Source organism: Carassius auratus, unplaced genomic scaffold (assembly GCF_003368295.1).
Source record: "Carassius auratus strain Wakin unplaced genomic scaffold, ASM336829v1 scaf_tig00003633, whole genome shotgun sequence".
NCBI classification, from domain to species: domain Eukaryota; kingdom Metazoa; phylum Chordata; class Actinopteri; order Cypriniformes; family Cyprinidae; genus Carassius; species Carassius auratus.
In genome coordinates, this window is record NW_020523535.1 from 913,425 (window position 1) to 927,368 (window position 13,944).

The window sequence follows — 13,944 nt, forward strand, 5'->3', positions numbered from 1 at the left end:
TTCTATAATATGTGCCTGCTCCTTTTTCTGGGGGTGAAGTGAATGTGTTGCAGTTAACATCCATTTAAGGATTCCAAACATAGGTAAGAATGGATTTTGATTAATCTTTGTGGCCTTTCTTTGTTTTGGCCACTGCTGCTTCATCCAGAAATCCTAGGGAATTTTCATGGCACTTCTTTCCTAAACCTTAGGATCCAGTTTGGTGGTTAGAGCCAACCTGTAGTCCAGTAAGTCGTTCTCTCTTAGGTGGTGGTGGGTCCTGGAGGTCTCCCTTCTTGTCCGTCTAGAAGTGTCTGGGAGTTGTCTTTGAATCTTATCTGATGTTTCTGAGCATTTGTCACAGTGTGGCACATCTCCCTCGCCGGCAGCCATATCACCCTGGAGCCCAAGACCAGTTGCCCACTGAAGCAAAGCAGGGCTGAGCCTGGTCAGTACCTGGTCAGGAGACCTCCTGGGAAAACTAGGTTGCTGCTGGAAGAGATGCTAGTGAGGCTAGCAGGGGGTGCTCACCCCGTGGTCTGTGTGGGTCCTAGTGCCCCAGTGTAGTGAGGGGGACGATCTGGCGCACTATGGCTGCTGTCGCATCATCCAGGTGGATGCTACCTACTGGTGGTGGACGAGGAGCTACACCCTGACAAATGTAAAGCGCTTTGAGTGGCTAGAAAAGCGCTATATAAATGTAAGGAATTGATATTATTATTACAACGGTCACTGGAATGCCATCTCGGCTGCTGTTCACCACACACACACACACTTTTTTCAAATGCCATGAATTATTAATTGATGTTTGCCATTTTACAACCCTAACTAACATTGACTAGTTATTAAAAATCTTTTTTTAAGAGACTTACTGAACTTGACAGTCATAAGGTTCTGCAGAATTCATTTCAGATAATCTTTTACATGTTTTTGCATGCTGGTTGCACATGTTGGTTGTTAGACTTTTTCTTCATTATATGGAACAAATGTACAGCTGGATCAAGCTTATATTTATAAGTGTTTGGCATACAAAAAAAAAGTAAAAAAAAAAAATCAGTCAAAGTCACAGCATGTATACATTTTATTTTAATGCATTTTTTTTTTGACCCATTGACATTTCTTGATTTTAAGCATTCAAAATTCAAGAATACTCGCTATATGTGTATATGAATAATAAGTGTTTACAGGAGCAGCTCAAACAAATAATCAGAGTTCTGCCCCTTTTCTGTTCTAACAACAGAAATCAATCGTTATGTAGGTTTTTTTTTGTTTTGTTTTTTTGTTTTTTGGTGCAGTTCCAGTTCTTTACTTCGAACATTCTTATATTTTAGGGTTATGTGTACTGTATGCATGCCATGGATCCTTCTGTCCTTCAGACAGTGATGGTTGAACACAAGCACTCATTTTAGCATCATTACATTTATTTAAGGTGGAGTGATAAATGTCTGCCTCTTCCAAATGCTCCTTTAAGTAATTCATCCAGGAGCCAACACTGGCTAGAGGCTTTATTCTATTATCTGCGCTATTATTTATTGGTTCTTTTATCAAGCCTTATTCTCAGATGGTGTGTGAGTGGGTGTCTGAGTGAGTCATTTTTCCTGGGTCATTGGCACTGTGGCTTGAAGCACTGTTACACACACTGCTGTAAAACAGTGTAAGACACTGACTCATGTCACACAAGACCGTTGCTTGCTTCAGGGACTGATTCTGCTGTAACATAGGTTTTGTTTTTTAAAGTCAGCTAACAGCTGCAAGTGTGAATTGATTTGGACTGCGTTCATGTGAATTGCTAGTAAGTGCAGCACCTTAAAATTACATTTTAAAGAGGTCATACGATTTTGTAGCTTCTAGTCAGCGTCAAGGTCATTTATGTATCTATGTATATAAGCCTAAAAACAGCAATATTAGTTCCAAAATAAATGTAAACAGATAAAAGCATTATAAAACTTTTATTAGATAAACACAGTCTCTTCTGAGAAAACAGAAGTGTTGTTATCATTGCTCTAATGCTCTAATTGTTCATCCCAGCCTGTTGTGAGTGACTGGGAAGCGAATGCAATCTCCACAGCTATGTGTGAATTCCTGGAGCTAGAAAGTGGGTCAGTGTTGGCCCATGACTGTCCTCTAAAGCCCCAGGGGCAACTGGAGGTTGCTCCATCAAAACACACTGGGTCAGTGGAGCATCTCTGTCCAATAATCCCCCATGAGCCCCTAGTAGTTAAATACACTAGCAACTGGTTTAAAGGGATAGTTCACCCAAAAATCTAAAAAAAAAAATTTCCGGGATATTGGTTTGTTTGAACTCAGAGGGAGTTTCAGCCACATTAAAAAAGTTAACAGCGTAAGTCATTTGTGGATTAATGCGTATTGGAGACGCGAACCGGATAAAACAATTCAGTTTGATTTGATGAACTGGTTCTAAAGGATCCGGTTACATCGAATGATTTGTTTGTGAACCAGATAAGACAAACTGCTTTGTTTTAAACTATCACACAACAGACAAAGAATTGAAGACAATGCTGAATAAAGTTGTAGTTTTTGCTATTTTTGGACCAAAATGTATTTTCGATGCTTCAAAAAACTCTAAGGCCTGGTTCACACGGGACGATTTTAAAATTGTCGACCGATTTTCCAAACCTGAGAGACCCCACACACGGCGATAAAAAAAATCAGGGGTCTAACAGTTTTGGTCGTTCCGTGTGTGGTGTGCAGCCACACGGCAATATCAACACATCACACACGAACCGATTTGACTCCCGAGCATTCCCAGGTCAGACGGGAAATCTCGCGAAATCCCTCGAGATCAAACGTGACTTTAGAGTAAACAATCATGGTGGACGAAGAAGATGCAGTGGCCATAGTTTGTGCTTTGTTTTTAACGGAAAAAAAACATAAGAAAAACAAGAAAAGGCGATGTTCAGAGAGGCGGAGACAACGCGAGCATGGACTATACTTGCTATATCATAATATGGAGATAAGTTGTTGTTTTATCTCATAGAAATGTTGTTACGTACTACACAGATTAATAACCGTTGAAATAAACTTTCATATATTCGTTTCCATGTACTCTGGTGGACTGCAGTTGTGGATGTAGTTATGCCCATCGACTTTATTTGTATTTGTTATATTATATACACCGGCTGTTTTGATTTTGTTTCCCGGCACTTCCTCACCACCTCGTCACCTCGCTTTCTGATTGGCTTTGTCCTCGGGGGACACCACACACGAGAAGAAATCGGGCCAAATAAATCCAACATGTTGGATATCCCCGATTTGAGATCGGAGTGGTCCCGACATTCTTCTGAGCAGAGGAGAGTAGTCTTAACACACCACACAAGGCAGGAATATTTGATCAGATTATTTTACGATAATCGGAGCATCCTAAGATTGTCGGAAGGGGTGAATCGGGGCTAAAATCGGCCTGATTATCCTGCCGTGTCAACCAGCCTTAACTGACCCTCTGATGTCACATGGACTACTTTGATGATGTTTTTCTTACCTTTCTGGACATGGACAGTAGACCGTACACACAGCTTCAATGGAGGGACTGAGAGCTCTCGGACTAAATCTAAAATATCTTAAACTGTGTTCCGAAGATAAATGGAGGTCTTACTGGTTTGGAACGACATGAGGGTGATTTATTAATGACATAATTTGATTTTTGGGTGAACTATACTACTATACTATACTATACTATTTAACAACCTATACATCAGACTTAAAAGGAAATACTTCAGTGACTGATGCTTTTTAGCATGAAGATGGATTTATGGAGAGTGCGGTTCGGAAAGATTGTTACATTAGCTAGAAGAATATGAATTTGTCCTAAATTTGTTCAGAATTAAATGATTTGATTTTGGCAAACAAGAACAACAGAATCATATAATGAATATGATAATGCACTGAACTTTTGAGGTAACTTACAGTTAACCAATTTACAGTTTTTACTGCAAAGTTTTTTGTTTGACAATATCTATTTACTATGAATAAATAGATAAATATAAAAATATAGTTATATTAATTATTTCTTAAATATTTCTTAACATTTATGTTATGTTATGTTATGTTATGTTAGGTTATGGTGACAAAACTAAAACTATGTATTAGTGGTCCCAACCCTAGAATAATCACATTCTAATAAAAACAGTTTGATGCCTTCCAAAAGTTGTAACATTGATTTTTGAGCCAATTTGACAAATGCTTCTCTCATTTAACATTTATAATTAGTTGTTTCTTCATGTGTTACACGATTCTTCAAGCATTAAACATCTGTATATTTAACATAAAGGAGGAAAGCAGCACTGCTGCAGTCACAAGTTCAGAATATCCCAACACATTCATTCACAGCCAATGCAATATAATAGTATGCAAATATGTTTAACAATCTTACAGAAATAATTCACCCTTCAAAAATGAAAAAGGCACTTCCCATTGAACTTCTCTAGATGTGATACAGCAGGGATTCTTACTGTATATTATAAATAAAAAAACAAGAGACATGGCTTAATAAACTGTTGCCTGGTGAATTGCTATGATTTACTGTAATATGCTGAGGATGGGCCCTTTCAGTGTGGTACTTCAGGCCTCTTTTTGTTCTCTCTCTCTATTTGGGATTAATCTTGTAATCCCAATTAAGGGCTTTATTCTTTATTTCTCAAACACACACACACGAACACATCCATACACAGTTGTCGTCTCATTCAGCGTGCTCCTTTATCTCTTTAGCCATAGATATTTTTGTAAAATAGCTTCAGTTTTGCAGCTGATCTCTTCCGCTGTACAGCAAAGCACATTGAAGAGCACATAAAATTTGAATTGCTTTTAGTCAAGAAAGCTTTTAGCCTGTGTCTGTTAGCTTTGAGGTCATCTGTATGTAAGTGTTCTCATAAAAGTTAGGAGTCAAATAAAGTTTTGGGAAAACAAACCAAAATATGAATGACTGATCTTACACTCAGGGGTATGTCAATTTTTATTTGTCTAGTAAAATGCAGTGTAGAATGAGAATTTGCCCTTCTAAATTATTAATACCATCAGCAGTAGCAAGTAGCAAGTCATGGTGCACGCACACAGACTTCACCTATTCTATTCATCTTGTATCTGTGACGTGAAAGGGACCAGCTATTCATTATGTCCCGACCAAGGACGGATAATGACATTTGCTTGCCCTGAGCACCTGGACACAGATGTTTCACACCATCTGTACACCAGAAGTGTGCTGTGTGTTGTGAAGGAACCCCACACGAGGACATTATAATGGTATAATCAACAAGTCTCTCTGCCTCGCAATTGTTGCGTCATTGTGCACTTGCTGTGTAGATAATCATCCTTGATTATTATGGCAACAGTCCAAGCTAATATGCATTGTTTCTGCAGCTCATCACCACCCCCTGCTGGTCTGGAGCCTGGCAGACCTGAATATAACCATAACTCATTGGAAAAATATGCCTGTGATGACATATCTGAAAAATGATAGTTCATTTCTCAACTCTACCAAAGTAAATTGTCCAGGTACTGATGCTAAAAGTATGTTCTGTTCTATTTAAAGAGAGATGAAACAGAATCTGAAAATGTTTTATTATGCTTGTAGTTATATGTATCTCAGCAGTTCAGAAGTTAAATGTCTACTATTTAAAAATGTGTTTGAAAATAACAGCATCTACACTAAACTCAACCCTAAACCTAACCTACAGTGTTGATAAAAGGAAATGTGAGATTAAATCACACTTGCAGAAGCTTCCATTGCATTTTAGCTTGCTTTTACATGTTTTCAAGCTCTTTTATCATGAAGGTGTTTTGAGGTCATGGCATAGTACTGTGCAAGGAACTGCATGAAAATAACCATTTATTAATTGATAATCTGACCCTGTAATCATAATTTGTGAGAAAAGGAATAAGTTGTTGGTGTTTTACTGCCACTAGTGTTCATTGCAGATGAAAACTGCAGTGAATTGTATTTATTGTATTGTATTTTTTGTGTGCAAATATTTAGGTTGGCCACATATATACAGTATTGAAAATGTCAACAATGAAAATATAACTGGATGTCATTCTATTTCTAGCAGTCTTACTTTTTTTTTGCCTCTAAACACTAACTGAGATGAGTCATTTTGTTCACCATGTCTGAACATATAGAAGTTTCTGTAACCAAATCTCACTTATGAGAAAGTAATTAAATGCCAGGTAGTGGTTTCTGTCAGGGGACAGCTCATGAAGTTCTGTAAATGATCTGTAAAACTGTAATCATCACCATCCAATCCCTGAAACCCCAAACCACATTGCACTCATCTCTCCAATTCCACTACATCATCAGAGAAATAGCCACAGCCAGCTGTTATTAAGGTCATTATGTTTCATTTACGGAGGGGAATAGCTGTCCAGCTCTGATGTTTCTGGACACACACCACACAAATCAATACACTCATCCAAGGTCACACAATGGGCCTTACATAACCCGACTTCATTAGTAATCATTACACAAAGCAATATGTGCAGAAATTGAACACATTTATTAATATGGCCTAAAATAGACTCTGTTATGTAACTGTATGTGTGGCGTTCTTGTGAGGGGGGTGTCTGTGTTTTCATTGTATTCAGCCAGGTGAGAATGAGGATGGATGATCATATTGTAAGAGAGAATGAGATGATTTATGCTTCTAATTAGAGTGAGCGCATACGGGGCAAATGACAGTAAATTACCCTGTTTTGTGATGTTTTTTGAAGGACAGGGGTACAGGTGTAGGCTTTGTGCCGTCTGTCTATCTGACTGATGAGGTAAATAAACTGATAAACTAGTTTGTTTTAAAACTAGTTTGTGCTTATTTAGGCTACTAGGGTAAATTATTCTGACCTGTGACACTTTATGTTTGAAAAGCAACATAAAAAATAAATTGTATTATTTACATTTTATTTATATTTGTTTATTTTTGTATTCTTGACATTTCTCTCCAGTACATCTGCCGACTTTTTTCTCCATAAAGCTTACAATAATCTATTTTGGAATTGTCGTATCCAGAAAATATACATACTGTACAGTTATGCTTTTAGATTTGAACATTTTTTTATTTTTTATTAACAGTTTGTTATTTTGGCCAGTGTATATCCTTTTTTTGTTTATTATTTTTTTATTTTTTTTATTTTTTATTTTTACAATATTGTTTTGTAAATATAATTTTATTTTATTCTTTTTTCCCTTTTATTACTTTTTGCTGTTGTTCTTTGTCTTATGTATTTTGTTAATTTCCTGTATTTTTTTTAGTATTATTCTTACCTGCGATACACTTTTATAACTTTTTATTTGTTATAAATTGCACAATAAATTATTATAAATTGTATAATATATTATTTTGTTTATAATTTGTTAATTTTTTTATATAGTCGACATTCTCTTTTTTCGTGTATGCAACCTTGGGGGATACACCTTTTTTTTTTTTTTTTTTTACTGAACTTTTGACAATGTATTACCTAACAAAGGATATACTGACCAAAACAAGGTGTCTTGGAAAGCAGCAAAGCTAAAATTGTACTGTAAAAAGGGGAAGTCTTATTACATCTCTGGTTACTGGTTTCATATTCAGAAAGTAACAGGACATCTGCAAGACTTTTTCTTGGGTAGGCTTGACCTGTTGGCAATACTTGTGACATTAATTTAATGACTACTGTGGGGATATAAACAAATGTAAACCAGTTCCACACTACTGATCACATTCTTTTTCTGGATAAATTCCTTTTCTGTTCTGTCTCTTTTTTTATTTTTATTTTACAAAGCTGGCATTGACATTTTAAACTGTCATTCATCCTGTCCCTCACGCACTTTTTCAGGTCGTGCCCTGTTGCGGTTGAACGGAGAGAAGCTGGAGAGGATGGGTATAATCCAAGAGACTCTGAGACAGGAAGTCCTGCAGCAGGTCCTACAGCTACAGGTCAGAGAGGAAGTGCGTAACCTACAGCTGCTCAGCAGAGGTGAGAGGTCAACACCTGAAGCACACACAACCTCATCTGCTGTGAAGTTATTCAATATTGCTCCATGTGTTGATGACAGAGTAATTACCGACGGGTGCAGATGGTTAATACTTGGTTGACTGGAAGCACTGGGTTCTGGAAGTGAGATAGCCTGGCAGATCTGTGACATTACCCTCCTCTCCATGGTCTGGTTCTGTGGACTGAGGACCCCAATGTTGCAGTGGCCTACCACAGGCTTAAGGAGCACAATGTGGATATTATTGATGTAACTTACTGAAAACAGCAGGGTCTATCATCTCAAAGTACCCAGGATCTTTCCTCTGGGCTGTGATCTTGCCAGTCTTCCGGATATAACCAATATTTCCTTGATGAGTAAATGGGGTCATCAATGATCTGAGGTACAAGGCGCTCATCACTGGTGCCAGGCTCTGTGGAAGGAACAAACACAGAAGAAGAATTCTGTACTGTGTGGGGAGCTTGAGCTCATGTGTGACTGGGTGTAACTGTCTTATGACCGGGAATGGACTGATGTATTTGGGCCTTAGTTTACGTCAGGGCTGCACAGATGGATACCTCTCAGGGAAGGCCACACAAGTTGTCCCGATTGGTATACTGGGGCATTCCTTCTCAGAGTATCAGCAAAGATTTTTTGTTTGTGCACTGAGCAGGCAAAGATGGTGATGAGCCTCATCCCACACCCTCCCGCTCTTGTGGAATCAGTGGTTGATGGATGGAATACCTCTGAGGGCTCGTCTGACCAGGGCAATAGTGGTGGCTGAAAGCCGAGTATGCACTATTGTAGAATGGGGTGAGGCCCATTGATGGTTGTTGCAGGTCATTTTGGGCCCAGCCCAGGTGAGGAACCAGTTGCAGGAGTTCTGGTGGTGCTGGCAGAAGGTTCTAAGGAAGCAGCCGATCTCTTGCACTTTTCTCTCAATCTGTCCATTGGATTGTGGTACTCGGATGTCAGGCTGAAAGTCACAGAGAAGAGAAGAAAGCTTTCCACACATGTGAAATAAACTACGGACCATGGTCGGAAACAATGTCCTGAGGAATTCCAAAATTGTGAAATTAAACAGGGCCTTGGCAGTCTCTATGGCTATAGGGAGTCCTTTCAGAGGAATCGATATGCATGGTTTGGAGAATATTCAATTCAAGTTTATCTGTATATCGCTTTTTACGATACAAATCACTGCAAAGCAACTTAACAGAAAATTTTGTTTCTACAATATTTAGTAGTAGCTTATAAGTGGAAATTTTCAGAAAAAATTAATACAAGACGTTGTCAGCCAGACAATGAAAACTATTACCAGCAATTATTATCTGGTGCCATCACACTTGTAGCAATATTTGGCAGTTCTGTATGTTGTTTCAGGGTTAGCATCATCTGAGGTCCTCTGAGGGTCAGCATCATCTCTTCTCAGGTGTTCTGGATCCAGACTGGAGCTTGTGTAAATCCTAGGTACCACGGGATTTAAATCCCATGGTAAAACAGAGAAACAAATAGAGACATAGTGTAGCTGCTGTTCCAACCTAGTAAAATTAATAGGTTTAACCCAAGCTAAAGAATAATAATACGCATTAGATCAGATACAACTGCAGTCACAAATTGTGAGATGCATTTTTTTGAATGCTTGATGAAAGAGATGCGTTTTTAATCTAGATTTAAATATAGAGAGTGTGTCTGAACCTCAAACATTATCAGGAAGGCAATTCCAGAATTAGGGAGCCAAATGTGAAAAAGCTCTACCTCCTTTAGTGGAATTTGCCATCCTAGGAAGTTGTAGGAACTACCAAAAGTCCAGCATTTTGTGACCTTAGGGAGCATTATGGATTGTAGTGGGGTATAAGGCTAGTTAGGTATGAAGGAGCTAAACCGTTTAGGGCCATATGTAAGTAATGATAATTTGTAAATGATACAGTACTTAATAAGTTGCCAGTGCAGAGACTGTAAAATTGGGGTAATATGATCATATTTTCTTGACCTGGTAAGGACTCTAGCAACTGAATTTTGGAATTTTTGATTTTTGGACTGAATTTTGGTGTGTGTGGTGAGTGTTTATTGAAGATGCAGGGCTATCAGCTAACAGTGCATTCCAATAGTCCAGTCTAGAGGTCATGAATGCGTGATCTAGCTTTTCTGCATCAGAAAGAGGTAACGTTTCATAGCTTGGCATTTTTTCTTATATGGAAGAATGCTGTTTTTGTAACATGGGAAATATGGTTTTCAAAAGACAGTTTGCCATCTAATATAACACCCAGATTTTTGACTGTAGAGGAAATAGCAGTACTTCCGTCTAGTTGCAGATTGTAATCTATGAGATTCTGTGTACTGGCCCAATAAGTAATATCTCTGTCTTATCCAAATTTAAAAGGAGAAAATTATTGGTCATCCAAACTTTTACATTTTTAACACACTCTGTTAGCTTAGGCAATTTAGAAGTTTCATCTGGTCTCTTTTAGAAATATAGTTGAGTATCAACAGTTCTCTCTCCACCTTCAATACCACGACTTAGGTGCCCTTGAGCAAGGCATCGAACCCCCAACTGCTCCCCGGGCGCCGCAGCATAAATGGCTGCCCACTGCTCCGGGTGTGTGCTCACAGTGTGTGTGTGTGTGTATTCACTGCTCTGTGTGTGTGCATTTCGGATGGGTTAAATGCAGAGCACAAATTCTGAGTATGGGTCACCATACTTGGCTGAATGTCACTTCACTTCACTTCATCAGCATACCAGTGGAAACTATTCCCATATTTTTCTAATAATATTACCGAGGGGCAACATTTATATTGAAAATAGCAGAGTACCTAGGACAGGTCCTTGTGGCACTCCATATTTTACTGGTGATAAAAGAGATGACTCCCCATTTAAATAAACAAAATGTTGGCAATTGGACAGGTAGGATCTAAACCATATTAAAGCCTGCCCTTGAACACCTGTATAGTTTTGTAATCCATCTATGAGTTTGTCATGATCTATGGTGTCGAATGCAGCACTAAGAATAAGTAAAACTAGCAATGAGATGCAGCCTTGATCTGATGCAAGAAGCAAGTCATTTGTAATGTTAACAAGTGCAGTTTCTGTGCTATTGTGGGGCCTGAAACTTTCATGAATTCTTCATACAGATCATTTTTGAGCAGAGCACAATTGAGCAGACACAACTTTGTTTAAAATTTTAGAGATAAATGGAAGATTTGAAATGAGCCTATAATTTGCCAGTTCACTAGGATCTAGTTGTGGTTTCTTAATAAGAGGCTTAATAACCACCAGCTTGAATAGTTTTGGGACGTGACCTAAAGATAACGATGAGTTAATAATATTGAGAATCGGTTCTTTGGCTACAGGTAACAACTATTTCAGTAATTTAGTGGGTACAGGGTCTAATAAACATGTTGTTGGTTTAACCCTTTAAATACAGTGATAAGTTTATTTAGCTCTTCCTGTCCTATAGATGAAACTGAAGTGTTAGATGCTGTAGAATGTACATTTGTTATTGTATATCTGATGTTATCTATTTTATCAGTGAAGAAATTCATAAAGTCATTACTATTAAACATTGATGGAATATTTGAATCGAGTTGCGTCTGGTTATTTGTTAATCTAGCCACTGTGCTAAATAAAAACTTTGGATTGTTTTGGTTATTTTCAATGAGTTTGTGAATATGCTCGGCCCTGTCAGTTTTAGAGCCTGTCTATAGCTGGACATACAGTTTTCCATGCAATTCTAAAAACTTCCAAGTTAATTTTTCTCCATTTGCGCTCAGGACTACGAGTTTCTTTCAGTACATTTTTCTCTAACATGGGGGCAACAGCTTCTAATACATTAGAGAAAATAGTGCCCATGTTGCCTATTTCGTCTAGTTCATGTGTATTTTTGGGTACACATAGCAATAAATCAGGCATATTATTTGCAAATCTGTCTTTGGTGGCTGTGATCATTTCATTTACAATAACTGCTTTTGTGTGAGTGATCTAATGTTTATGAGCCCAAACTTACAAAATGTTTTTTGTTCATTTATTTTAATTTTTTCTGGATTAATCATAAGATTTTTTTCTAGATCCTAAATTCAATTTATATTTTGACCCCACTATTTGGGGAACAGAGACAGAGAACAGAAACTTATCATTTAAGCAGGTAGAAAAGGAGTCATCATAGTAGTTATTTGAGAATTGGCTTATTTCAATGATAACCAGGATGCAGGTATTTCCTTCAGAAGCAGGTAAGTTGGTGATGAAATCCAGCCCTAGCTGTGACCACTGGCTCGAGGGATGGGCAGAGGAAGAAGTTTGCCAGATGGTAGATGGCGTGGAACGTTGGAGATTGCATATTGTTGACATCCTTGGAAAAAACACTTGTTGTCATTAGTCTTGCCAGGCCACCAGTAAAAATGTCATAGGAGCAAGAGGGTTTGTTTGGTTCCTGGTTGGCCAGTCCCCACAGATGAATGAGCCCACTCAATGAGAGGAATTCAGTGATTTCTTGGAATGTAGCTGAGATCTGGACGGCACCCCATCAGAGCAGATTCACTGTTGGAGATCTCAGAGATCTGTTCTCTGATGAATCTCTGAAGCTCTTTCACTGTGGTATAAGTGACACATATTGACAGTGTTCTTGCTTATGATGAAGTCGAGGAAGTTAATGGTACTCTTTTAAAAGCTGCATTTCTCTGCCTTAAGAAATAGGTTGTACTTGCAGAGCCTCTGGAGGACCTTCGAAACATGCTGGTGATGTTCAATCAGGCTCTGGGAATAGATAATGATGTTGGCTATTTACCGGATCACAAAATGGTCCAGGAAGCCCCGGAGCACCTCATTCATGAAACCATGAAATACATAGGGGGCATTTACCAGGACACACGGCATAACAAGGTAAACATAATGTCCAGATGGGATAATGAAGAAGGTCCTCCATTTGTCCCCCTCACATATGTGGATGAGGTTGTAGGTGCTTCAGAGGTCCAACCTGGTGAAGATGGAGGCTTGGCAAAGTTGCTCCAAAGCTGGGACGATTATTTTATTGAGTGCCAAAAAAAAGTCAATGCAAGGCTGCAAGCCGTCATCCTTTTTTGCCACAAAGAAGAAACTGGAAGCAGCACAAGAAGTGAAGGGATGGATGTAACCTTGCTTGAGAGCCTCGACTATGAACTCCTCCATGGCCTTCTTTTCAGGTATGGATACACATCCAAGGGGTACTGACTGACCTTCGATGTCAGATTGATGGCACAGTCCCATTGTTGGTGTGGTGGTAACTTGGATGCTTATTTTGGGCACCTGTGTATGGGGCATAACAGGCAGGGATATCCATGTATTGCTTATCCACTGAACTCCCAGTGGAAGTTGTGTTCACAGGAATAATCAATGGTGAATTGTATGATGGTTACAGAAGCCATGGGAAACAGGCAGGGTAACAGGTTGGTCCCTATCACAGAACATATCCTGTAGCCCAGAATAATTCAGGTTGATGTTATACACATGGTCAGAATTGTTGGTACCCTAGGTAAATATAATCAAAGAAGACTTTGAAAATAAATCTGCATTGTTAATCCTTTTGATCTTTTATTTAAAACAATCACAAATATCGAACGATTCATTGGAGAATAAGAATTTAAAATGGGGGGAAATATTGTTATGAAATGTTTTTTTCTCAAATACATGTTGAACACAATAACTGTACCCCTAGATATTCTTATAAGTAAAATAAAATATATATGAAATATATTTCCATTCATAATCACAATTTTGAGCACAGCAAGGTGATTATGAACATGAAAATATCCAGACATGACTTCTTGTTTCACAGAAATTTAAATAGGAGGGAAACAAAGGCCAAATTCCAAATTAATCACCCATCTCAATGAGAAAAAACAAAAAATATATATTTCTGATGTGCAGCAAAATACAATTGAGCTTCACAAATTAGAAAGTGGCTTTAATAACGAGCTGAAGCAGTGAAAATTCCCATTTCCACCATCAGGGCAATAATTAAGAAGTTTCAATCAACAGAAAA

The 13,944-nt window shown here is 38.2% G+C and overlaps 1 protein-coding gene across 2 annotated transcripts in view; it reads left to right on the top strand.

The window, feature by feature from the left end:
- LOC113070285 (sterile alpha motif domain-containing protein 10-like) overlaps nucleotides 1-13,944 on the top strand; it is an 80,022-nt gene that overhangs the window by 56,773 nt on the left and 9,305 nt on the right. Inside the window, exon 4 of one of the 2 annotated variants that reach the window (XM_026243524.1) lies at nucleotides 7,798-9,126. In XM_026243524.1, coding sequence (XP_026099309.1) covers nucleotides 7,798-8,057 — 260 coding nt within the window. In that variant the 3' untranslated portion in view covers nucleotides 8,058-9,126. Of the gene's footprint in view, nucleotides 1-7,797; nucleotides 9,127-13,944 lie in introns of those variants that run through there. The other variant, XM_026243525.1, reaches the window with a different exon arrangement.